The 25,177-nt window shown below is 34.1% G+C and overlaps 2 protein-coding genes across 4 annotated transcripts; both read right to left on the bottom strand.

Moving 5' to 3' along the window:
- Positions 1-1,286: 1,286 nt before the first annotated feature.
- Positions 1,287-20,593, bottom strand: LOC132164796 (uncharacterized). 3 transcript variants are annotated; one of them, XM_059575360.2, is made up of 2 exons: positions 18,020-20,593; positions 1,287-1,754 (listed from the first exon to the last, which is right to left on the bottom strand). In XM_059575360.2, the coding sequence occupies exons 1-2, from the start codon at positions 20,580-20,582 to the stop codon at positions 1,390-1,392; spliced, it is 2,928 nt and encodes a 975-aa protein (XP_059431343.2). In that variant the 5' UTR covers positions 20,583-20,593; the 3' UTR covers positions 1,287-1,389. The 3 variants fall into 3 exon arrangements, with proteins under 3 accessions (XP_059431343.2, XP_059431344.2, XP_059431342.2); XM_059575361.2 differs by lacking the exon at positions 1,287-1,754 and adding an exon at positions 15,953-16,328; XM_059575359.2 differs by lacking the exon at positions 1,287-1,754 and adding an exon at positions 15,953-16,436.
- Positions 9,410-11,666, bottom strand: LOC148584209 (vicilin-like seed storage protein At2g28490). Its single transcript, XM_088519252.1, is given in 6 exon segments — positions 9,410-9,931; positions 10,324-10,406; positions 10,409-10,727; positions 10,800-10,880; positions 10,958-11,139; positions 11,261-11,666. Coding segments are annotated over 6 exon segments (1,512 nt in total). The 5' UTR covers positions 11,640-11,666; the 3' UTR covers positions 9,410-9,463.
- Positions 20,594-25,177: the final 4,584 nt, after the last annotated feature.

Consider the following 25,177-nt stretch of genomic DNA (forward strand, 5'->3'; position numbering starts at 1 on the left):
CGGGGAGAAAATCACTCAAAACTCAAAGCCCAATACACCTAAATCTCACTCTCACACAAAAAAGAAAAATACAAAAGAGAGAAAAATTGACAAATAAAATTCTCTTATTCTCTAAGTGCCACAAGGCACAACAAAGTGAGAAAACCCTAATGAGATATGTGGGTTCTAATTTTTCTCCTCGTCACACCTCTTCAAATGGGCAAAACTCCTTTTGTAAGGATCAAAGTCGGTTGCAGAGAAGCCAAACTTGGGTAGCGGTAGGACAACACTGAATCCCACTTGTATTCGGAGTCCAACACCAATATGGAATAAGAGCTCTAAGTCGGCGAATCATGTAAAACCAAACCAAGAGAAAAAAAGAGATGGTGCATTGTCCCCACCGAATTGACTTGAGAAATTAAGTCACACCACAACAACTCCACCTTGACTTGAATTGCATCAAGTCCTCAAACGCGAATCTCCTCATGACGTTCCTCCAACACCCACATGGGCAATCACAAGCTCCAAACAACAATTAAGTCCAAGCACCTTTTGAACTTGAGAACCGGAATTGGCTTAGTCAACATATCCACTGAATTTTCCTCAAAGGCAATTTTCTTCAATATGATATCTCCTCGTGTCACAACCAGATTACCAGCATAATCTGAATTGACATACCCAATGAGATTGGAACCGATACCATTGTCTTTGTCAAAAACCGAGCCAACATCTGTAGCACCCTGTAAATAACGGAATATCAAATTCACTGCCGGCCAGTAAACCTTGCTAGGATTAACAACACTGATTGCATGTGAAACATCTGGACGGATGCACTCCATAGCATACATGATGCTCCAAAACGCACTAAAATAATATAGATGCGACATGAAACACTCCTCCCTTGATGATGGCACCTTGCCATCCAAAATCTTCTCCAAACCTTGTTGCCCCATTAAAGAACGCGTCTTGATATGCTAAAGACTGAAACTATTCTAACCATTAGACTTTTCTATTTCAAATTTTGCAGAAGCCATCCCACAAAATAAAGAACCCAAACTTTAATATAAATTTTACATAAGCCATAAAATGCCTTAAGCTGTGACCTAATTGGCCTAACCAAGGAGTCGACCCTGAAATGTTCTCTTGTACCCATATCCAATCACATATTCTTAAAGTAAATGAATGTTAATATGCTGCTCTTTAGTGTTCAATATATGTGGAACGAAATAGGTAATAATCTCAATGAAGTAGCATAGGGAGAAAGAAGATGATAAAAGGCTAAGGAAGAAGAAGCTAGAAAATCCTAAACCATTTGCATAAACATGAAAAGTCATATAAAGTTATTACATGCCACTTGTAAGTACTTATAAAAGCAAAAAGATAAACCATGCAAAACCCATATCAAAGATATCAAACACTCCTGTTGTTTTTGTTTCCAGAAAGTGCCAATTTGATTTTGTTAAGCTTGAGAACCACGTCCTTGATGTTGATTCTCTCATCAGGTAATTCTTCAGAACACTTTAAGCCTAATTCTATTATGGACGAAAAAATACTCTCGATGGCAATTATGTCTCTTCCATGTTCTATTCTTAATAAACTGTCATCCACAACTTTCATCATTCTGCCAGGAAGTAATTTATTTATCCATTGTCTCAAAGTCAATCTTCCTACAAACATGTCGTTGGTAGGTTTCTTCCTTGTTATCATCTCCAACAATATTATACCATAACTATAAACATCGCATTTGATGAGTACTTTTCCTTCAAAACCGTACTCTGTCAACACTCGCAATTTTCAAGCAGGCCTTAAGTTAGTAATAAAAAAAATAAAAAAGCAATCCACATATCTTAACAAAAAAAGAAAAGAAAAGGTATTTTGCAAATATAAGCTTTTATTATACACAAACACAATACTACGTACCAGATTCCTTGAAAAAGAATTATAATTATGCTATGAACAACTTTTGGTGAATCCACATGCTTTATGTGCTGAATTTTACTGTTGGGAATAATTGTTATGCTTAATGCATCACAATGACAATGTTCCCTTTTTGGTAATTATTTATAGAAATAAAAATAGATTTACATGGCAAAAATAGACTGTTTCAACCCAAATATAAACGTGCATATATTGTTGCTACACGTGTTTGTTTGACTTTGAATTAATTTGTAGGATAAATATATTTTACCCCCTGAACTATTCACCAATTTGCACTTTTAACCTCAATGTTTAAAAAGTGACACTTTACTCCCCAAAATATTTGACATTGACACTTGACCCCATGAAATACACTTTACCCCCCTTCAGTTGACACTTTACCCCTCCGAAGTAACTAGTTTTTTTTTTTTTTTTTTGGAGATAAAGTGTCAACTCAAAATACTTGAGGAGAGTAAAGTGTACTTCATGAAGGTCATGAACAAACTCTAACATAAACGAAGAGGAAGAAGAACCAGAGTGAGAAGAAAAGCCACCAAAAAAAAAAAAAGCTGAATAGATAGAATAGCTTTAACTAACACTAGCATGTAAGAATTCAATATATAATTAAATGCTAATTGACAATAAAATTAGCAGCAAAATGAATAATTATATAAATACCTCTAGCCATGCTTTTGCTCAAGCTAATTGAAGAACAGCTTCACAGAAACAAATCTGGAAAACAAAAAATATTGAGAGGTTCTTCTGACCTATGCCTACCAGTGAGTGCCAATTGATGGAATACACAGGCCTTATTTATAGGTAGGTCAGAGGACCCTCAATTAGAGCTGTTACCTTAATTATTCCTCCCATCAAGGAATAAAAATCAAATCAATACAGCTAATTGATTCCACAAAATAAAATCCGTAATAAAATCAAATACTTGTTCCACAAGAATTAAATCAGTAATTTAATTCAAAATATTTGATTTTACACAGTAAACTTTAATTGGAATAAATTACTAAACACCGTAATTATATATATTTTATAATTACAATAATATATGTGACATAAGGGACATACTTTAAATGAAATTTCTTACATTCTCCCACTTGGCCCTTATGACACATAAATTCCTTATGGTGTTCAATTCTATGGTATGGCCAATACTTTATTTATTCCAACCATTCATGGAATTCTCCCACTCATTCAAGGAATACCACACACGAATCATGGCGGTAAAGCTTTTATATGATAAGCTGTCCCTTCCATGTATCACAATGTGCAATACTTCCCTAAATGAGTACCTTATGGATAATGTACTTTATGAATGAACTTCCTATAAGTCATTCGGGTCCAACTTTAATTTTATCCCCACGGATAAGAATGATATATATGCGCACAAAAATCTTTATAACATAACCTTTATGTCTATAGACCAATTAAAGAGAAACTAAGTACAAATGAATTAATGAATCTCATATATTCCACATGACTTTATACTTTCTTTTACCGGTAAACCTTTAGTCATGGGATCCGCAATCGTTAATTCAACACTTATATGCTTAATAGACACTTATTGTCACTTAATGTTCTCTTTCATAGTGATACTTTATGTCGATATACATACTTCTGCTTCTACTCAGTTTATTCTTAGAAAAATAACTATAGTAGAATTAACTCAGAAGATCTTTATGGGTCTAACTATAAAATCGACAATTTTGAGACCTTGACAAAAATGTCTCAACCATAATGCCTGTGTAATTAATTCACAGCATGTAATGACCTTTGCTTTCATGGTAGATGTAGCAACTATAGTCTGCTTACTGCATCTTCAGTATATATATATTGAAGTTGATTCTCTACTATCTACACATTTAGCAAAAATCAAACCTGAATAAACACTACCAAATGGTAAGTGTATTTTTAGGTTAAATTGTAGTTATTGGTTCATTGCATATTCCATAATACTATATTGACCCAATAGTCCAACTGCTATTTCAATGTTAGACCTGTGCATACATATGAAATATTTTTCATTTGCCTTTGTTCCAATACATTTTGGGACATTATCCCCTTTAATAATAGGTGCTACTGACGATTCATAGTTCTTCATTCTGAATCTCTCCCAAAACTTTAGTGAGAGGAACTTTATGTAGCAAACCTAAATTAATGCTTGCAAGCAAAATATTATCTATATACAGGACTAAAAGAAATGTAACTTTACTCCCACTAACCTTAAGGTATATTCAATGATTAACAAGGTTCTTAATAAACCTATATGAGGTAACAACCTTGTGTTATATACCACTAGTGAGAGGCCTATCTTAGTCCATTAATAGATATCCTTAATTTGCAAGCTTTCTGACTGTTATTAATAAAACCCCTTAAGTTGTCTTATGTACATTTCTTCCTTAAGATCCTTATTTAGGAAAATTGTTTTTTACATCCTTTTGATATAGCTCTAAAACAAAATGAGATACTCATATCATGATAATCAATGCTCTCCTTTTGAATGAGATCATTGGCTACAAGTCTAGCTTTATATCGTTCAACATTACCCGGAAGCATCCTTTTAGGTTTTATAAACCCATTTGCAGCCTATGGCTACAACTCCCTTTGGTAAGTCAACAAAATTGCAGACTTGAATTTTAGCCAAAGATTTCATCTCCTCCTTCATGGCATTGAAACACAATGTGAAGTTATCTCCACCCAAAAAGATGTGAAAGCAAATTTTGGATCGTCCTTAGGTCCGACATAAAAATCAGACTCCTGGAAGTATACAACATAATCACTAGAGATTGTTGGTCTCCTTATTCTAGAGAATCTTCTTAATCCTACTTCATTTACTTTTGACAAAGTCTGAGTAGGTTCATTCTGAACTTGTTCCTTATGAGTTGGCTGTTCTAAAACCGATTGTGCTTGAAGATAATCAATTTGATTTTTCTTAAGCACAATCAAACACCCTTCATGTGAAGGGCTTCAGTCAACTCTTGTGCTTCCTCTAATTCAATCCCTTGAGGATAAGCACTCCTACTAAGTTCAGTGTCCTCTAGAAATTTTGAATATTAGACTCAACAATTCTAGGACTAAATGAAGAACAATAAAGCCTAAACCCCTTGGAGTTTACTGTATAACCTATAAAATTCTGCTAGTTGTCTTTGAAGCTAATTACCTTAGGTGTGGATTATAAATCCTCACTATAGCAAGACAACCCCATATGTGTAAACAATTTGAACTTGATTTCATTCATTCCTTAATTTAGGTGTCTTATGGACAACTCTGAATGGAATCGAGTTAAATGTATACACAGCGGTTTTCAAGGCTTCACTCCATTAGGAGAATAGAACATTACATTTCATGTCCCCTTTTCGTGTACCTACCATAATACTATCTGCCTCTATCAGATCTTACGATCTTGACTTTTGTTTTGTTCTGTTTCTCTACTTCTACCTTATAAGTATTGAAAGCATTTAATGCCTCAACCTTATGATTTAGAAGATAGAGATACATAAACCTTATATGGTTATTACCGAAAGAGATATAATATCTCTAACCATTTAGGCAAGAAGTATAAAAAAGGTTACACTTGTACATGATCTTAAAAATTTCAAAAATCCTTTTGTTGGCACCTTTATTGGTATAGTTGGTCTACTTTTCTTTAATGCAGTCCACATAAATACCAAAGGTAGTAAAATTCAAGAGTCATAAAACTCTATCATTTATCGACATTTTATTCTTTATAGAGATATATTCCAATCTCCAATGCCATAACATAGAAGATTTTCTCATTCATAAGACTCTGTTTTATGTCAACATTTATATGCAGGGATTAATTTTCCAAAAAACAAATTGGGATCTAGATCAATTTTAAATAGACCATTAATTTAATATTTCACCCAAAAATTTTAACAATATTCAAACTTGATTTTAACAAACTAAAATAGAAATTAAATTTCTAAAAGAATTGTGGAATATATAAAAAACATTATTAAGGTCAAAATGACATAACTGAATTTTTAAAATTAATCTATAGATCCCAACAACCTCCAATTGTAAACAAGTATTATTTAGAAAACCTTGCATTATGTTGACAACGTGGACCGCTAAACCAAATTCAATCCACATAGTCCTTAGGGGAGTCAATAAAAGAGATTCATGACACACTAGGTGTATGAGATTACCTTTATTTCAAGTCATTTATGATACTTTAAGCAATCATTCTTTATATGCCCATAATTTTCCTTAGTGTAAGAGAAACAAGTATCTTAATTGCCATAATACTTTGTTGGCACATTGTTTTCATTCATCAACTATTGGACATGATTGCCTATAAAGGTCTTTCCCTTAACATGAGTAACTTTTTGGATTCTCATGTCTTAATCTCTCATCTTCTTGAACACACATGATCAGAAGTTCCTTAATTGATCAGTTATCCTTATGTGTGCCACAAGATATTTGAAAAAACATCATATTTAGATGAGAGAATAAAATTGACCATAATGACTCAAAAACTCAACCTTTAGGGACTTTATTATGAGCTGTTATGTCCTTCATTTTCATAATGTGCTTAAGCACATTTTGAAACTGTAAAAGGTTTTACTTTAAAGCTTTTCTATTAGGGTGCAGGCCAAAGCCTTATTGGAACTCACTAAATGTTCCTCAATGACCTTTCTTTGGCCCTAAAACACTAAGAAATAAAACCCTAATGCTTTCCTTGATATGAGATTTCATGAACGTTGAAACTTAAGTGATTTAAATCACTACAATCGTTCATGTTTAATAATCTCATGTGGCGTACTTGATTCCGTGGGAGAAGGTGATTCGTCCACACGAAACGCCAATTCAGTCTCCAAACACCTCAAAGTGAAAAGCACATTTTTCTTTTTAGTCAGGAAAAATTACCACTAGGAATTATTGGAACATAAAATACTAATAATTAAAGCAGTAGGAATACATCCAGTAACCAAGAAAAATTATATACTTTAATGCTATGAAATAACCTTATTTAAATTAACTAATGTTAATTTAATAGTAAATTTCAACCTACCTGTGGGCAAAGGTGCATCACGCATGAAATTTACTCTTTATTAATAAGACTAATAAATTTAGCATTAATAAATAAAATTTTCCGTACTTGTGGGCCTAAGAGAAATTTTATTTTCAATGTTAAATTTACTATCTTATTCTAATTAACTCATAAAAATAAAAACGTCCCTGTGGGGATTGGCAAATTAAATTTATGAATTAATTACAACACGATGTTAATTTTCTTTATGAAGTTCATGTATATAATCTTGATACAATTATCATTATAAAATCGGGATGCTGTGGCTCTCCCAAAAAATTATTATGACAATTATGACTTCATTAACATCGAATTTATTTAAATCAACCAATGCTAATTTAATAGTAAATTTCAACCTACCTATGGGCAAAGGTTGCATCACGCATGAAATTTACTCTTTAATAGAACTAATAAATTTAACATTAATAAATAAAATTCTTTGTACCTGTGGGCCTAAGAGAAATTTTATTTTTAAAGTTAAATTTATTATCTTATTCTAATTAAATCATAAAAATAATAACGTCCCTGTGGGGATTAGTAATTAAATTTATGAATTAATTACAACAGGATGTTAATTTTCCTTATGAAGTTCACATATATGATCTTGATGTAATTATCATTATAAAATTGGGATGCTGTGGCTCTCCCAAAATTATTATGATAATCACTACTTCATTAACATCCAATAACTGTATAGATGCCACAAATAAAGTTCCCAAGAATAAAAGACAAAACCATCATGTTAGTGGGTAAACAGTATTTTTTCAAAGTACAACCGGATAGTGTCCCAGATAAGTGAGGGGGCGCACAATGGCACACTTAAGTCCTAAGACTTGCCTTGCCAGAGCTTTTCGATTACAATTTTGGATAGTACCATAAACATTTACCAACATATGTGGCTTAGTTAATTATTCTCAGGTCCAGGCATCAAGCAATTTATATTTAAACAATTAAAAGAATAAATATATCCTTAAGTTCATGTATTAAATAAACAATAATTTAATACTGAACACTTTAAATCATAACAAAAATAAAAAATGTAACAATAGCACATAATAATCTGCATAGCCTACTGGTCTTAAAAGTAGCCTTAGGCCTTTTATACCTTAAGAACCGAAGTTCTAAACCCTATAAGCCCAAATCATTTTCCTTCCCCCTTTTTTTTTTTTTTTTTTTAAATCCGAATGGGCCATTGGATTGGATCTGCTTTCTTTATCGGGTTGGGCCACCTTATTGGGTTAAGGGTCAGCCCAATTAATTACCCATGCCTTTTTTTTTTTTTTTTTTAACTGAATTGGGCTTACTTGATCCGGTTTCCTTATGGGTTAAAAAACCCTACCCGAAAACCTTAAGTCCAACCCGGTTCCTTAGCCGCCGCGTGGGCTGCCGCCGCCCTCTTTTTTTTTTTTTTGGGGAAAAGCCCGGTGAACAGCCACCGTTCCGGCCAGAAGTTCGGCAGCCGTATAGGGCTGCCGTTTCTTTCCATCACAGCGGCCCTGTATGGGGTTTCCTCCACGGCTGTATTCTGCAAAGCGCCACTGACGGCAGCAGACGATCGGCTGTTACCCACAGGCAGCCCGTACAGGGCTGCCGCTGCTTTGAGCCTCCGGCGGTCCTCATCGGGCAGCCAGCACTCACTTTATGCGGCCAACGCCGCTGCTGTGGGGAAACCGGTAAGTTCTGGTTCCGGTGGGTGGTGGATATTCTTTTGGCTGGCTTCTCTTTCGGCTATCTCCACGTTTTGTTCCAAGTTTCACAGAAACAAGAGAGGGGGCAATTTGGTCATAAACAAAATAGTAAGTGGTTATGGCCTTTCATTTAATTTCAATAGAAATAAAACAAAACAAAATATATATCAACATGGCCGTGGGTTCCATACTTTATGCTCCTCACCATATTTTTGTTTCAATAATCAATAAACAAAATAAAATATTGTTGAAACAAAATTATAATTTTATAGCAGACACATCTCAAAAATTAAACTGAGCAAATATGGCATAGAGGAGGCTCTGATACCACATGTAAGAATTCAATATATAATTAAATGCTAATTGACAATAAAATTAGCAGCGGAATGAATAATTATATAAATACTTCTAGCCATGCTTTTGCTCAAGCCAATTGAAGAACAGCTTCACAGAAACAAATCTGGAAAACAAAAAATATTGAGAGGTTCTTCTGACCTATGCCTACCAGTGAGTGTCAATTGATGGAATACACAGGTCTTATTTATAGGTAGGTCAGGGGACCCTCAATTAGAGCTATTACCTTAATTATTCCTCCCATCAAGGAATAAAAATCAAATCAATATAGCTAATTGATTCCACAAAATAAAATCCGTAATAAAATCAAATACTTGTTCCACAAGAATTAAATCAGTAATTTAATTCAGAATATTTGATTTTACACAATAAACTTTAATTGGAATAAATTACTAAACACCGTACCGTAATATATGTGACATAAGAGACATACTTTAAATGGAATTTCTTACGTAGCATTCTAATCAAAACCCAAAATCATATCATTCCTAAAGCTCTTGATGATCCTTGGCATCCTCGCAAACATCTTCTTCTTCCTGTCGTCCGGTGGCGCCGCCCAAGTCGACGGCAGTATAACAGCCTCTTGCTGAGCATCAACGACCTCCCGTAGTCTTTCCTCGTCGACACCGAATGCGGCGGCGAGCTCGGGGCCTAGCATGGTCTGGAGAACCGAGCTCGCACCCACCAAAAACTGCGGTCGGTTCTTCCTTGCCGACGTCGTGAATCCAAAGAACTCAAATGGACCAGTTCTTGATGCGATTTGGCAGAAGGGGAAATATTTTGGCACCCAGAACACGTCCCCTTCCGTTATCTTAGCGTTCATGGCAGATGTTCCATTCGGATACAAAACCTGTATCGTTCCAGATCCTCTTAACACAATGCCGTACTCTGTTGCAGTAGGATTCACATGCGGCGCCATCATTGCTCCCTGTAATACAAAGACTATTATAATTTGACCTGGGGTGAACCAGGATTTTAGGTGCCGGGGATGAATTTTTAAATTTAATCTCTTCACAAGCACAATAATATAAACCATTAGCAAAATAAACTAAACACTGTCTATAAAGTTAAAGAAATATAGTATTACAAATAAATATTATAAACCTAAATAACTGTAAAATAATCACTAAAAATATATATAAAAGCATATATTTTCATCATATTCCAAAACGAGATGCGAGGAAAATGGCTAATAGAAAAAGAATATAAACGTAATATAGGTTAAATTTGGTCTGCCCCTTATTTGAACCATTTTGGATTTCATGTTGGGTTTTTGAATCAAGTAATATAATGAAGTAAAAAAGTAGAAAAATGGATTACCGCAGTGAGATTGACGAGATAAACGCCAATTCCGGAGTGTTTGAGAGGGTCATAATCAGATTCATCGAGAGCAACGCTCCATAGTTGTTGCTGAAATCGGGGCGTCTGTCGTAGAGGTTGTAGGAGTCCGGCGATTTTTCGGTGCCCTTGTCGTCGCTTCTCTTGGTTTCCTTTCCCAACATCGAATTCAAGAGCTTTCTCCACGACCAGGTTAGCTCTTCTTGACGATGAACAGGTTCTTCCTGGAAGTCGTCCGGCACCATTTTCTTGAGCTGTTGCAGTCTGTCTTGCTGTTTCATTTGCAAGAACTTCGCCCACACGCTTGGCGAACGAGAATTTTCCACGTACACGATGGGACCCTCCCGTTGCCTGCTCAAGATCTCTCTGAGTTGTGAGTATGAAACCTGCCATGGAAGTTGCATGTATTTTAGTATTACAATCTAATCATTTCGGCTAAAGAAGTTTTGATTTCTTACGTTAAATGCATGCGAAAGCGTTTCCCGATCAAATCCAGCAAGAACAGATGTTGGGTAGGATCCTCCACCAATGAAGAAAGACTGCAAAGGCGAAAACTCCATTTTCAAAAATCATAAGATAGATTGAAAGAAAGAGAAACTGGAAAATTGAAGGTAACCTGGAAAGTGCGAAGGCCCAAGCTCTCAGAAGTGTCAATGCTGCAGATAATGTGAAGCCTCTGCCCCTCCCCTGTGTTCACCAAGTAGAAAGCCGAACCGGCTGGAATCCGGTAAACGTCCCCTGTTTTCAATCGCCTCTCCGCCAGAGCATCTTTGTATATATATCCAATCTTCGCTTCCCCTGCAACAAATCAAGATTAATTTGATATGAAATCACGAGTTTATTATTTGATTAATATTTAAATACCAAAAAATTAAAAAGAAAAACATGTCAGGAGAAACAGAGAGACATCAAATAGTACCTCTGCGGATGAAGAGAATCAAACTGGAGTCTAAGTACTGAGGGATGAACAGAGACTTGGGCTCCATGGTGATAAATCCAATATGCATGGGCCTATCCAGAATCCTTCCTCCAAGGCGCCTCACCACTCTCATCTCCCCTGCATCGGTCTTCACCACATCCTTCGAGTCTTGAAGCAAGAACCAATCCTCTGTTTCCTCCTCCTCCTCTGTTTCTTCCCTCTCCCTCCCCCTTTCCCTCTCTTCCCTCTTCCGCCTCCAGTCTTCCTCCACCCCTTCCTTCTCACGCCTCCAGTGTTCGTCTTCAACAAAACTTACAGCCATTGCCAATCCATAGCACAGTAAAAGTATTAAGACGAAAAGGGCTGCTCTGCTTCCCATTTTTCTCCTCCGCTTCTTCTCTCAAACTCTCGCAGACTTTCTCTGTGGCGGTTTCTGTGATGGGTAGAGCCGTAGAGGGGTTTAAGAAGAGGTGAGGGAGAGAAGTGAGGGGGGCGCGTGTCGTGCATGCAGAGTTTGTGGGTTCGCTGGCGGGTTTTCGTTTCGACACAGTTGAGATCCGGCAAGATGCATCCGATCACTGGGAGACAAAGTCTTGCTTGAATATCTCAAACGAAACATCATTTTATCAGGTCTAGTTACTACTAATTCTTCGCTTCCTTAATTACTTTGTTTTTGTTTTTTTGTTTTTTTCAGTTAATTACTTTGTTATATATATATATATATATATATAATTCATTCTTATTTCAACTATTTTTAAACCGTCTTCGCAGAAAATTTAACTGATACACAAATTTAATGATCGATTTATTAAATTTATAAAATAAAATAAAAAAATAATGACATAAATTATCTCTTTTATATATATATATATATATATATATATATATATATATATTGACACATAAGCGTCCATGTGGATTAATGGAGTTACAATTAGCTCATAAAATTATAATTTAAATTGAGATTAATTTTTTTTTTTTTTAAGGACTATGATTTATCAAGTAGGGGGTGAAATTTTATTAAAAAGAAAACAAAAAAAGAAAAAGAAAAAGAAAAAGGAAATAGTAGGAGGTGAAATGGTTTTTTGATAGAGAAATGCTACCTGTGCTTCACGTTTGACTCCCACTGCCCCACCCTTGCACCCTAACGTGGCAGTCTACTCTAATTGTTTCTAATAGACTTTTAATAGTTGTATTAAAAATCATGTTCCTCTGATATACGGTTAGAATGTTTGATATTATTCTATTTTATTATGTTATCTTATATGTTTCTAGGATTAAAGTATAGGATTTTTTGTTCACTACTTCTTTTTTCTCTATAAATAGACAGCTATGTAAACATATCATCACATAAAAGATAATATACAATGTAATCCATTATATGCTTATGCTCTCTTTCTTCTTTTTCTCATTCTTTCGCTCTCTAATATATTTAACAATACTAATTAAAAAATTATGTTTTTTAAATGCTAAAGGATATATAATAAATTTATAAATTAGATTGAAAAAATTTTGAAAAAATTACACGAAACCTTCAAAACTTCTACGCTTTTTGAAAGTATCATTAAAGTTCAAAAACTCTCAATTAAGAGTATTTAACTTTCAATTTCTTTCAATTACCTTATTATGTTAAATTTTTTTCATTAAATTTTGTCAAAATTCTTAAAATACTTATGTTTTTTTATTATAAAAAAATAAAATAAAAAATTGTAAGGATTTAGAAGTTTATTTTTTTCATAAAAAAAAAAAAAAAATTGCAACATCTTTGCAATTTTTTTTTTCTATAAAAATTGGTATTTTGAGCATTTTGATAAGATTAAACGAAAAATCTTAATGAAATAGAATAATTAAAAGAAATCGAAAGTTCAATATCCTTACTTGAAAGTTTTTAAACAGATAGTAGTGTCAAAACGAGTTTTTGAAATTTCTAACAATTTTTTTTTTTAAAAAAAAAAATTATGTTTGTTGTTATTATATTCTTTTAACATTTTGGTTTAGAGTAATAGATTATTTGAGGTTATATAATAAAAACCAAATGTATGACATGGATTCTAATTAGATCCATTTAGAGAATGATAAAATACTAAAGCAACCAAGAATGATAGAAGCAAGAAGCAAAATATTAGAAGTGATGAAAGAAAAAAAAAAAAAAAAAACAAACAAACAAACAAACAAACAAAGAAATATAGAAAGAAAGTGGGTGTTTTAAGATGTTACATTACCTTCTTTTAGACTTTTTCTTGAGGCCTTTTAGCTTTTTATTTTTATTTATTTTTAATTCTTTTTAAATTGTTGTGCACGGAATTAAAAATACAGGATCCTAAAGAAGCAAAAAAGAGCAGAATAGAAAATAGATCAATCACACACAACATCGAGATTTAAGTAGTTCGGCTTAACAAACCTACATCCATTGGTGGAGACAATCCGGAGGAAATTCACTAATAAGAGATGGAGTATAAAGATAACGGGGAGAAAATCACTCGAAACTCAAATCACAATACACCTAAATCTCACTCTCACACAAAAAAGAAAAATTGAAAAAGAAAATTCTTTTCTTCTCTAAGTGCCAAGGCACAACAAAGTGAAAAAACCCTAATGAGATAGGTGGCTTCTAATTTTTCTCCTTGTCACACCTCTTCACGTTGGGCAAAACTCATTTTGTAAGGATCAAAGTCGGTTGTAGAGAAGCCAAACATGGGTAGGAGTAGGACAGCACTGAATCCCACTTGTATTAGGAGTCTAACACCAATATGGAATAGGAGCTCTAAGTCAGCAAATCATGTAAAACCAAACCAAGAGAAAAAAAAAAAAGAGATAGTGCATGGCCCCATCGAATTGACTTGAGAAATCAAGTCACACCACAACAAACTTCACCTTGAGTTGAATTTCATCAAGTCCTCAATGCGAATCTCCTCATGACGTCTCTTGCAACATCTGTAGCACCATGTAAATAATAGAATATCAAATTTATTGCTGGCCAGTAAACCTTTCTAAGATTGACAACACTAACTGCATGTGAAACATCTGGACAGATGCACTCTATAATATACATGATGCTTCCAAAAGCACTAAAATAATATAGATGCGACAGGAAACACTCCTCCCTTGATGATGGCACCTTGCCATCCAAAATCTTCCCCAAACCTTGTTGCCCCATTAAAGAACGCGTCTTGATACGTGATGTGGTATTTTTGTGACCAAAAATATCAATTATAAAAATAACCACTCGCAGTAAGACGAATCTTTGTAGGATACGGCTATAAAGAGGGTGTCGAACCTCAAGGACTGCAGGGGTTTTGTTATCAAATTCAAAAGATTAAAATTAACTTAATTAAAAAGATATTTGATTTGATTTTCTTTAAAACTAAAGTGCATGAAAATAAAAGAGATTTAAAATAAGAGAGAGCGTAGGGTATTGACTTCACCTCTATCCGCACAACAAAGGTTAATCATAATCAATCCCAGAAATTCATTCTATGGATGTTATAAATAAACAAGAAACTACCTTATTAAAGAATAAGCATAATCTATCTTCGGTTAGCACGGATTGTCCACCTAACCACTAAGATGTGGTACGACCCGTCTTCCCTAGGTATAAATTATCAAATTCTTTAACAAGATACATACAATCAATGAATAAGTGTAACCCATCTTCGGTTGGCACGGACTGTCTACCTAAATTACACTAAACTAGGGTGTAGTATAATCCGTCTTCCCTAGGCATGGCCTATCAAATCCTATTGATCATATGTCAATTAAACCCATTGTATAACCATCATCCTCATAATCACAGAAAATAAGAATGATTTGAAATCAATAAAAGTAAAATACTTTCTAAGACAAGAGAAGAATTTCACAAATATTGATTTTGGAATTTAAGAACAATTGCATTTAATATGAAGAATAGAAATCAATTGTAGCAATCCTCATAGTTATACAATCAACATACATAAATTGAAAATCTAGAAATTAAATACAATCAAACCATTGTGTTTGGATAGGGTTACATCAACACCCCACGAAGGGGTTTAGCCGCTCATGATCTTCTAAGCTCCAAAGACAATTTTTTGATTTCTAACTCTAGGAAGTGGTGTGTTTTTTCTAAATGTTTAGAGGCCTATTTATAGGGATTAGGAAAACCCTAAAAGCCCTAGGAATCCCAAAAAAATCGTAATTCAGTCTCCCAGTCGGATTGGGAGACCTAGAAAAACTTTCCTTCTCAATTTCGGAGTCTGTTTTGCCTCTGGCGCACTGTAGCTACAGTAAAATTGCTACAGTGTCGCTACAGTGCTTAAATTACATTTTGAACCCAAAATCAACGATTTTCTTGTATTTTTATTAAACACCTGAAAACACAAAAACAAAACAAAATCAAACAAATAACAACGCTAAGGAAGTAACATATGCAAATTAAGGGGCTTGAATGTGCAACATTCAGCGCTTATCAATACGCCAAAGACTGAAATTATTCTAACCATCAAATTTTTTTATTTCAAATTTTGCAGAGGCCATAAAATGCCTTCTTAGGCGGTGACCTAATTGGCCTAACCAAGGAGTCGACCCTGATTGAATGTTCTCTTGTACCCATATCCCTTAAAGTAAATGAATGTTAGTATGCAGCTCTTTAGTGTTCTATATATGTGGAACGAAATAGGTAATAATCTCAATGAAGTAGCATAGGGAGAAAGAAGATGCTAGAAAATCCCAAACCATTTGCATAAACATGAAAAGTCATATAAAGTTATTACATGCCACTTGTAAGTACTTATAAAAGCAAAAAGATAAACCATGCAATACCCATATCAAAGATATCAAACACCCCTGTTGTTTCTGTTTTCAGAAAGTGCCAATTTGATTTTGTTAAGCTTGAGAAGCACGTCCTTGATGTTGATTCTCTCATCAGGTAATTCTTCAGAACACTTTAAGCCTAATTCTATTATGGACGAAAAAATACTCTCAATGGCAATTATGTCTCTTCCATGTTCTATTCTTAATAAACTGTCATCCACAACTTCCATTATTCTGCCATGAAATGATTCATTTATCCATTGTCTCAAAGTCAATCCTCCTACAAACATGTCGTCAGTAGGTTTCTTCCTTGTTATCATCTCCAACAATATTATACCATAACTATAAACATCGCATTTGATGAGCACTTTTCCTTCAGAACCATACTCTGTCAACACTCGCAATTTTCAAGCAGGCCTTAAGTTAGTAATAAAAAAATAAAAAAGTAATCCACATATCTTTTAAAAAAAAAGTATTTTGCAAATATAAGCTTTTATTATACACAAACACAATACTACGTACCAGATTCCTTGAAAAAGAATTATAATTATGCCATGAACAACTTTTGGTGAATCCATATGCTTTATGTGCTGAATTTTACTGTTGGGAATAATTGTTATGCTTAATGCATCACAATGACAATGTTCCCTTTTTGGTAATTATTTATAGAAGTAAAAATAGATTTACATGGCAAAAATAGACTGTTTCAACCCAAATATAAATAGACCTTTATACGTGCATATATTGTTGTTACACGTGTTTGTCTGACTTTGAATTAATTTGTAGGGGAAATATATTTTACTCCCTAAACTATCCATCTATTTGTACTTTTAACCATAATGTTTAAAAAGTGACATTTTACTCCCTCCAAAGTATCTAACATTGACACTTGACCTTATGAAGTACACTTTATCCCCTTAAGTTGACATTTCCTTCCGAAGTAACTAGTTTTTTTTTTTTTTTTTGGGGGAGGGGAGGGGTAAAGTGTCAACTCAAAATACTTGGGAGGAGTAAAGTGTACTTCATAGAGATCAAGTGTCAATTATGTCGAATACTTTGGGGGGGGGGGGGGGTAAAATGTCTCTTTTTAAACATTAGAGGTTAAAAGTGCAATTGAGTGGATAGTTCAGGATTGTAAAGTGTATTTTTCCCTAATTGGTATTGGTCTTAGATGCTAATCGGATCAAGATTCCATTAAATTGTTTTTTTAAAAAAATGTAGATTCTCAAATTATAAAATTTAAACTATTTTTAAGTATTGAAAGGCTTAGAAAATTTTATCTATTAAAAATGTGGTATATTACGGCTAATAATTGAGCATATTTTCATCAAGTACTTGCTTTTTATGTTATAAAAAAAGTTTGAGCCAAAGACTGTATTTTGGTTTTATGCAAAATAAGAGTTTTCTCAAAAGTGAAGAAGAAGCTTTTTGGGAGAAAAATTCTTTCTGGTTGCCTCAATAACATGTGACATTTTTTAAACATTTTGACGCTTAAAAATGACCTAAATTCTGTAATTTGAGAATAGAAGATCCTAATCCATGCGTATAAAGTGAGCATAAGACAAGTCAAACCAAAACTGTAGACCATCATTGAAACTTACACTACGTTGATTTTATTGAATTACTTTATATTAACCTAACTAGCAAAAAGTATATAACACAATTTTCCTTAATACAAACTTTTTTGACATATTGTAGAATAATTAGCAATCAATACATAAAGAAATAAATAGATAATTATCCATCGACTAAGAATCATTTGTGCAATGTTTATTATTAGTGCAGATATGAATGTAACGATTATATAAAACGGAAAAATTGACATGTACATTTTTTTTTTGAAATAGCCACTACGAACTGTTACTAATTAGCTTTATTCTTGAAATTTCCCAGTTTTGTCATTCATCATGTTAGCCACTATTAGTAATTAAGCCCTTTAGCAATGAAATAAACAAAAGTAAATTCATGTACCTGGTGCGATGTAGCCGAGTGTACCAAGAGTTTTGGTATATATGAAATCCTTGTTTTCGGCTAAAATTTTTGCAATGCCAAAATCAGCAACATGTGCAACCATGTCATCATCCAGCAAGATATTGGTAGGCTTCAAGTCACAATGAACGACAGGTTCTGATTGACCATGGTGGAGATAGTCTAACACTAATGCGATATCAATCATAATGTTTACTCTTTGAAGCAGATTTAAGCAGTAGTTGTGAGAGTATAACCATCTTTCAAGGTTGCCGTTCGGTATGTATTGCAGCACCAAAGCTCGAAACTCGAGGTTGGAACATGTACTTATGACTTTAACAAGATTCCTATGTCTAATTGTCTGTAACACCTTGCATTCTGCATCAAAACTTTTGAAAGCACCAACCAATTGCAAATTTAGAACTTTGACAGCAACAATTGTCCCGTCAAATAGCACTCCTTTGTAAACAGAACCAAAACCTCCAGTTCCAAGCAAGTTACTTTCACAGAAATTGTTTGTTCCTCGACAAAGCTCTTGATATGATATCATTCTATGTTCCAACACAGACAATGTATTAGGTAAACTTGGAACTTGCTTATTACTTTCTCGATGTCTTCTCAACATGTAAACCAGTGCTAGAATGATTATAATTGAACTAATTCCAGGAAGAACATATTTAAGCAAAATTTCTTTCACCCTTAATCCTTTGGAGCTCGGACTTGGACAAGGTGGAACATCGAAAAATTGATTCCCACAAAGTGCTTTATTTCCTAAAAATGATTCAGCTGTGAAGTTCGCAAAAGGCCCACCTGATGGGATCTCTCCAGATAGTTCGTTGAAAGATACATTCAAGTTCTTGAGATATGAAAGTGCCTCAAGAGACTTGGGAATTGAACCATTGAGATTATTATATGAGAGGTTTAACATATCCAATCCCTTTAAGTCTCCAAAAGATTGTGGAATCTCTCCACGAAATGAGTTCTTTGATAAGTCAAGAAAACGTAGGCTTTCAAAAGATCCAATGATGCTTGGAATATTTCTAGTAATTTGGTTTCGAGATAAATCTATGTGTTCAATAACATCCGATTTTTTCATGTTTGGAGACAAATATCCACCAAAGGCATTCAATGATAGGTCCAAAACCTGTAGATTTCCAAGGCTCCATAAATTTAATGGTATTGATGATTCCAATCTATTAGAACTAAGGTTTAGATATTGCAAATAACTGAGATTTGCAATGCAATTTGGGATGGATCCAAAGATTTTGTTATCTGAGAGATCTAAGTCGCCTAAGTTCTTTAACTGACATATGTCTTCGGGAGTAGATCCTTCAATCTTATTATGGTCAAGAAACAATTTTTGCAAACTCTCCAGTCCCCCAATCGTGGATGGTATGTTTCCACTCAAATTGTTACTGCTCAAATGAAGCCAGGTCAAGCCTTTCAAGGAACCGATTTCCATAGGAATATGACCCCTTATTTGGGTTTGGGATGCAACAATGGATTCAAGATAAACAGAAAAGTTTCCAATGGAATTAGGAAGAGTAATATCCAATGGATTCCTAGATATTGACAGCATTTTCAAAAATCTACAATTAGATAAAGATGAAAGGAAATTAAGCTCTTGACCTTCAGAAGACTCTCCTGTAAGCTGATTGTTATTCAAATAAAGTTCTTGAAGGTATTTCAAGCGTCCAAGACTCGTGGGTATTGGCCCAGAGAGTAAGTTTGTATGAAAATCTACTACGAGGAGCTTTGAACAATTTGAAAGATAAGATGAGATACGACCACTAAATTTGTTCATACCAAAAACCACATATTCAAGATTCGGGCAAGAAAGCCCTATATCAAATGGAATATTTCCATAAAAGGAATTGTTGGTCAAGGAGATTTCTTTAAGAGATGAATTGTTGAAAAGGCTTCGGGGGATTGACCCATTTAAGTTGTTGTCTCCAAGATATAGCTTTTGAAGCTTTTCCAAACTCCCATAGCCTTTTGGAATGCTTCCAATAAACTTATTATATGATAGCGATAACACTACAAGCTCTCTACAATAACTCACTTGTGAAGGGAGCCCGCCGCTGAATTTATTCTCCGCAAGACTAAGTACTTGAAGCTTCCGACAATAATGCAAAGTGGGAGGGATATTACCTTCCAACAGGTTGGATGACAATCGGAGTATTCTCAAGCGGTGTAGGCGGCTGATCTCATGAGGCAGAAAGCTGAAGAAGTAGTTGTTGCTTAGATCAAGAGAGACAAGGAATGAGAGATTACCAATATGAGGAGAAATGGTGCCTTCGAGACCCATGTAGGAAAGGTTCAAAGCGGTCACTCTTTGCCTGCGCCGGCTACAAGAGACCCCAACCCAGTTGCACATGTTTGTTGTTGTGGTCCAGTTAGCTGCCAAGAGAGTTTGGTTTGGACTGGAGGTGATGTTAGATTTGAAGGCAATGAGAGCTAATTGATCAGTAGAATTACTTAAAGATTGGGAGTACAACTGATGCATGCATGACTGCACCAACAGAAAACCCAAGAGGAAGAGAAGGGATGGCCTTTCTATTACCATGGTTGAGTGCGCTAGAGGGCTTGAGGTGGAAGTGAAGCACAATATTTTGGTAACTTGGATGGCACTGACAGACTTTTTGACTCTCTTGGTTTGTAGTCTGCAGAAGACTTGAGTCTAGTCTTCTTCCATGACTGGAAATAGTTAGCAATAAGTGTGAATTGGAAATAATTGGCCATGCATGCACTTAGAAATTCCTCATAGATATTTTGCAACGTTACTTGGAAGTTTCCTCGTAGACAGTTGTCGGCATTGTGATGGAAAGCTAAAGGGAATTGACTTATCAGCTTTCTTTCTTTTTTTTTAGTCTAGTCTTCTTCCATGACTGGAAATAGTTAGCAATTAGTGTGAATTGGAAATAATTGGCCACGCATGCACTTGGAAATTCTTCATAGATATTTTGCAACGTTACTTGGAAGTTTCCTCGTAGACAGTTGTTCGCATTGTGATGGAAAGCTAAAGAGAATTGTCTCATCAGCTTTCTTTTTTTTTTTTTCTTATAAAAAGTTCTAAAAAATTTTAAAAAGGCAATCCTATACTCCATGCATTGTGGGGTGGACCAAAATTTCCTCCTAATTAGGAGGAAATTTTTTCCAACCTACTTCTAATAAATACAAAGTCTCATATCTCACATGTTTTTTTAATATTTTTTATAGTCATTTATTATCATTCTACTTATTAATTTAAGAATTTAAACATTAACCTTTTAGAAATTCAAAAATGTTAAATAAAATTTATCACTTACTAAAATAAGTTTAAAATTTTTTCTTTAAACTAATTTAGAGTTGTGTCGTTTTGAGTTACTTGCTGTAATTACTAGTGAGCCGTGTGGGTTCGTCAGTCTCCGAGGCAATGACCTTGGACAATTTTAGTATATATACTAAAGAGATTTTGCACTAATTTTACAGTAATCATCAGAAGACAATAATTCTAGGTGAATATCGTAGGTGCAGTGCATCCTTCTTTCTCCGCCTCCCCACCATTTCGTGGAGTCCACCTCACATGGCCACATTCAATGGATCCAAATCTCACACGCTAATGATGGAAGTGTATTTGAGATTCTGATTTTGACTGAATAATTTGTGTTTTTAAAAGATATTTTAAAATATAAGACATTTGGCATTACGATTTAAAAGTAATTAATCTAAAATAGGATAAAAAAAAAATGTGATTTCTATAAGTAGACTATAAGTGCTTATTTGAAAAAGTGCAAATTTAAACAAAAATTACCGTTTTGCATAGCAAATATTTGAAAAAAATAAATAAATAAATAATTTTTAACATATTTTATCAGACGTTTTTACGATTTTAAAAATACAATTTTTAAAATCGCGTTTATTGAAACTGCAATTTTAAATAGACCCAAATAATTTTTAAAGTTGAAAGTGCGCTTTGATATTCTTTTTAGAGCAAAAAGTCGTATTTTTAAAAAGGTTTTTATCAAACGGACCAACTTTTATTTGACACAATTTTAATATTTTAAAAATATTTTTTAAACTTTTTAATGCAATTCCACTGATCTGCACCAAAGAGAGCCACGAAACTTGTTAATTGTAAAGGCATCTAAAGCTCTGCTGTAGTTTGAAGATATATCTCGACATTTCCTCACTATCCCTTTCAGCTGTACGTGGAATCCTATACCAGACTATTAAAGTGTCCTCCACTAGCATTCTGTGATTAGTCCAGTCTGATCCTTTGTAGGTTTAATTAAATATTTTAATGGTACGAGGGCAAAGAAAAATGACAAAATTTATTTATAATATGTTCATCAAATATACTTAATTAATCTTTTCTTTTTTCAGATGATTGGTGAAGATGTTGACTTTAGTCTTTCTATGAAAGTAGATATGGTCTTGAGAGCCAAAATACAAATTATAAAATTACCGAAAAAAAAAATTACAAATTATAAAGAGTTTATTTAAAAAAATTAATTCTACCAACCTCATGATGTGGTAGAACTAAACTATGTTTCATATATATACAAATAAATTCATTTATACCGAGAAAGGAATAGATAATTGGCCAGATAATTTTAATATATGACCAACAATCCATCTTGATATAAATTTGGGGTGATTAACTTTTGTCTCTATAAACTACGGCGCATTAGCACTTTCTCCTATGAACTACTAACTATGACATCTGATCCCATCAAACTATCTTATGACAAAAAGCTCCATTCGGTTAGTCAAAGAGATTAAAATTGACGGTCAACGGTCATGTGTAAGTCATGTGCCATTTTAAATTTTTTTTTTCCATTTTTACCCTTACTTCAGACCAACAAAATGACACTATACCCTCCTAAACATATTAACTTTATATATGACCAACAATCCATCTTGATATAAATTTTGATTGTGAGCAAAATGGATTTCAGTAGTTCTAGTATACTGTGATATAAATTTGAATTCTTCTCCTTGCCTGATGCATGATTAATTCTTATCACCATCTTATTATTGTCTGCCGATGAAAATAAAAAATAAATAAATAAACGAAAAGATGAGGAATGTCCCACGGTCTATTTATTTAGCAAGACTTTTATGGCCATGTATTTGTATTTGCGGATGAAAACAACAATCAGGGGCCACGAAAGTCACATAGCAGTACTTCCTTTTATGAGCTGTTGATTCCGTTTATTTGATTTTAATTTTAAATTTTTTTAAAAATTAATTAATATTTTATTATATAAGTTTGAGTGGCACACATGATTTGTTGTGGGCTGTTAGATAAAGATGGACGGCTAGGATGAACAATATGAGAGTCATATTTTTCTTCTAATATGAGGGGATCCAGATCCCCTTTTTTGTGCTTTCGTTGTCGTTGATTTTGTTTCTTTCCGTGTAAAATGATTTTTACAATTTTTTTTTTAATATTTCTTGTAATGAAAAATATTTTCAATTTTACCGAAGATATTATTTAATTTCTGTAAAATGGTTTTCCTTTTTTAAAACCATAAATAATTTTTCAAGTTTGAGCTTTTCATTCTCAAATCGACAAACCAGTTTGAACGTCACCGAAACTCATTGGGACCTGGTCGGGACACTGCAGAGACTCCGATGGGACTCGTCAGAACCCCTCTAAAACCCGATTAAGACATCGTCAGGACTAGATTGAGATTGACCGGGACTCAAATAGGCCATCGTCGAGACCCGATTGAGACATAAGCCAAGACCCTGCTAGAACCCGATTGAGACTCGCCAGGACTCGGTTGGGACATTATCGAGACCCTGCTGGAACCCGATTGAGACTCGCGAGGACTCGGTTGGGACATTATATATATATATATATATATATATATATATATATTGTGATTGTTTGTATGCGTCAAACACCGAAAATTATTTTTTAAGAAAATATTTTCCACTAACATCAAAACAAACGAAGCCTTAATTAATGTTTAATGAGGATTTTTGTTTTTTTTCCTTTTTCCAGACAATTCGTTGATCTATTTGTTTTGGTTTTCCTTGTGTGTGTCAAATCGTAGGGGAGGCCTCACCCAAAAGCATAGCTTCATTACCTCACTTATTAAAGTCTAAACTTTCATCAATGCCAGCTCTTTATTTTGTTCTGATTAAAAAAAGAAAACCAACTAACCTCCATCCCTACAATACTATCAATCTAAAATTTATTAATTTAGAAAATAAAATTCGGAGTGTTACGTACCCACCCTTTTTGGCCAAATTGGGATGGTTGAACTACCCAAAAAATTTAAGTTTATATATATATATTAATCAAATGAGATACATCTCATTGTTATTGATGTTGATGTGGTGCATTAATAGTTTCCATCAAAATTAGAAACCAAAGTTTAAAGTAGAGAGTTATTTGTCACTTATGCCCCCCACATGAAATTTTAAATCACCTCTTAAACTTTATGAAACTTAATCGGGATTCCGTTCAACCTCCCCCCAAAAAAAGGAAAGCATGACTAAATGATATTAATTTAGAGGAATATTAGGCTTACAAAATATTTTATAAAAAAAAAAACGCTTACAAAGTGATGTAACATAACATGATTGGCAGCGAGATGAATCCAAATTTTAAGAAATTCAATCAAGTTATGCCACATCATTTATAAGAATTTTTTTTTTTTTTTAAAAAAAAATATATATATATTTTGTAAGCTTAATATATTTTATTAATTTAATTGTCTGTTAAAAGGAAAAGCATTTTGAACGGTACAATAAAGAATATACTTTACTTCATCAGAGCAAAAGTTGATAAACAACCGGTTTTCGGCCTGAGATGTACAACCAAAAAACTAAAATGAGTCTTTCAAAAAAAAAAAAAAAAACAAAAATGAGAACAAAGCACTTGATTTTTATCCCCCTCACAGTCCTCAGTCACCCTGCCTCCACCAACCGCTACCAAATCCGCCGCTGCCTCTCTTCCTCTCTCTCTTCGTCGGTCACGTAGGGTGGCGCGAGACACCCCAGAATTGCTGGGGGTGGCTCGCCTTGGCCATGGGTGGTCCGCGCCACCCCCAGACGCCGGCCACCCCCAGCAACATCTGGGGTGGCGCAGGCCACCCCATGGCCAGGGGTGGCTCGCCGGCCACCCCTAGATGGCCACTCCCATGGCCTGAGGGTGGCCAGAGA

This window comes from Corylus avellana, chromosome 8, assembly GCF_965113065.1.
Source record: "Corylus avellana chromosome 8, dhCorAvel1.hap1.2, whole genome shotgun sequence".
NCBI classification, from domain to species: Eukaryota; Viridiplantae; Streptophyta; class Magnoliopsida; order Fagales; family Betulaceae; genus Corylus; species Corylus avellana.

Coding starts and splice junctions, on each gene's coding strand:
- LOC132164796 (XM_059575360.2), bottom strand. CDS start 20,582: ATGGTAATAGAAAGGCCATCCCTTCTCTTCCTCTTGGGTTTTCTGTTG. Junction 1,755..18,019: donor ACTCGGCTACATCGCACCAG/GTACATGAATTT, acceptor GAGTGTTGACAG/AGTACGGTTTTGAAGGAAAA.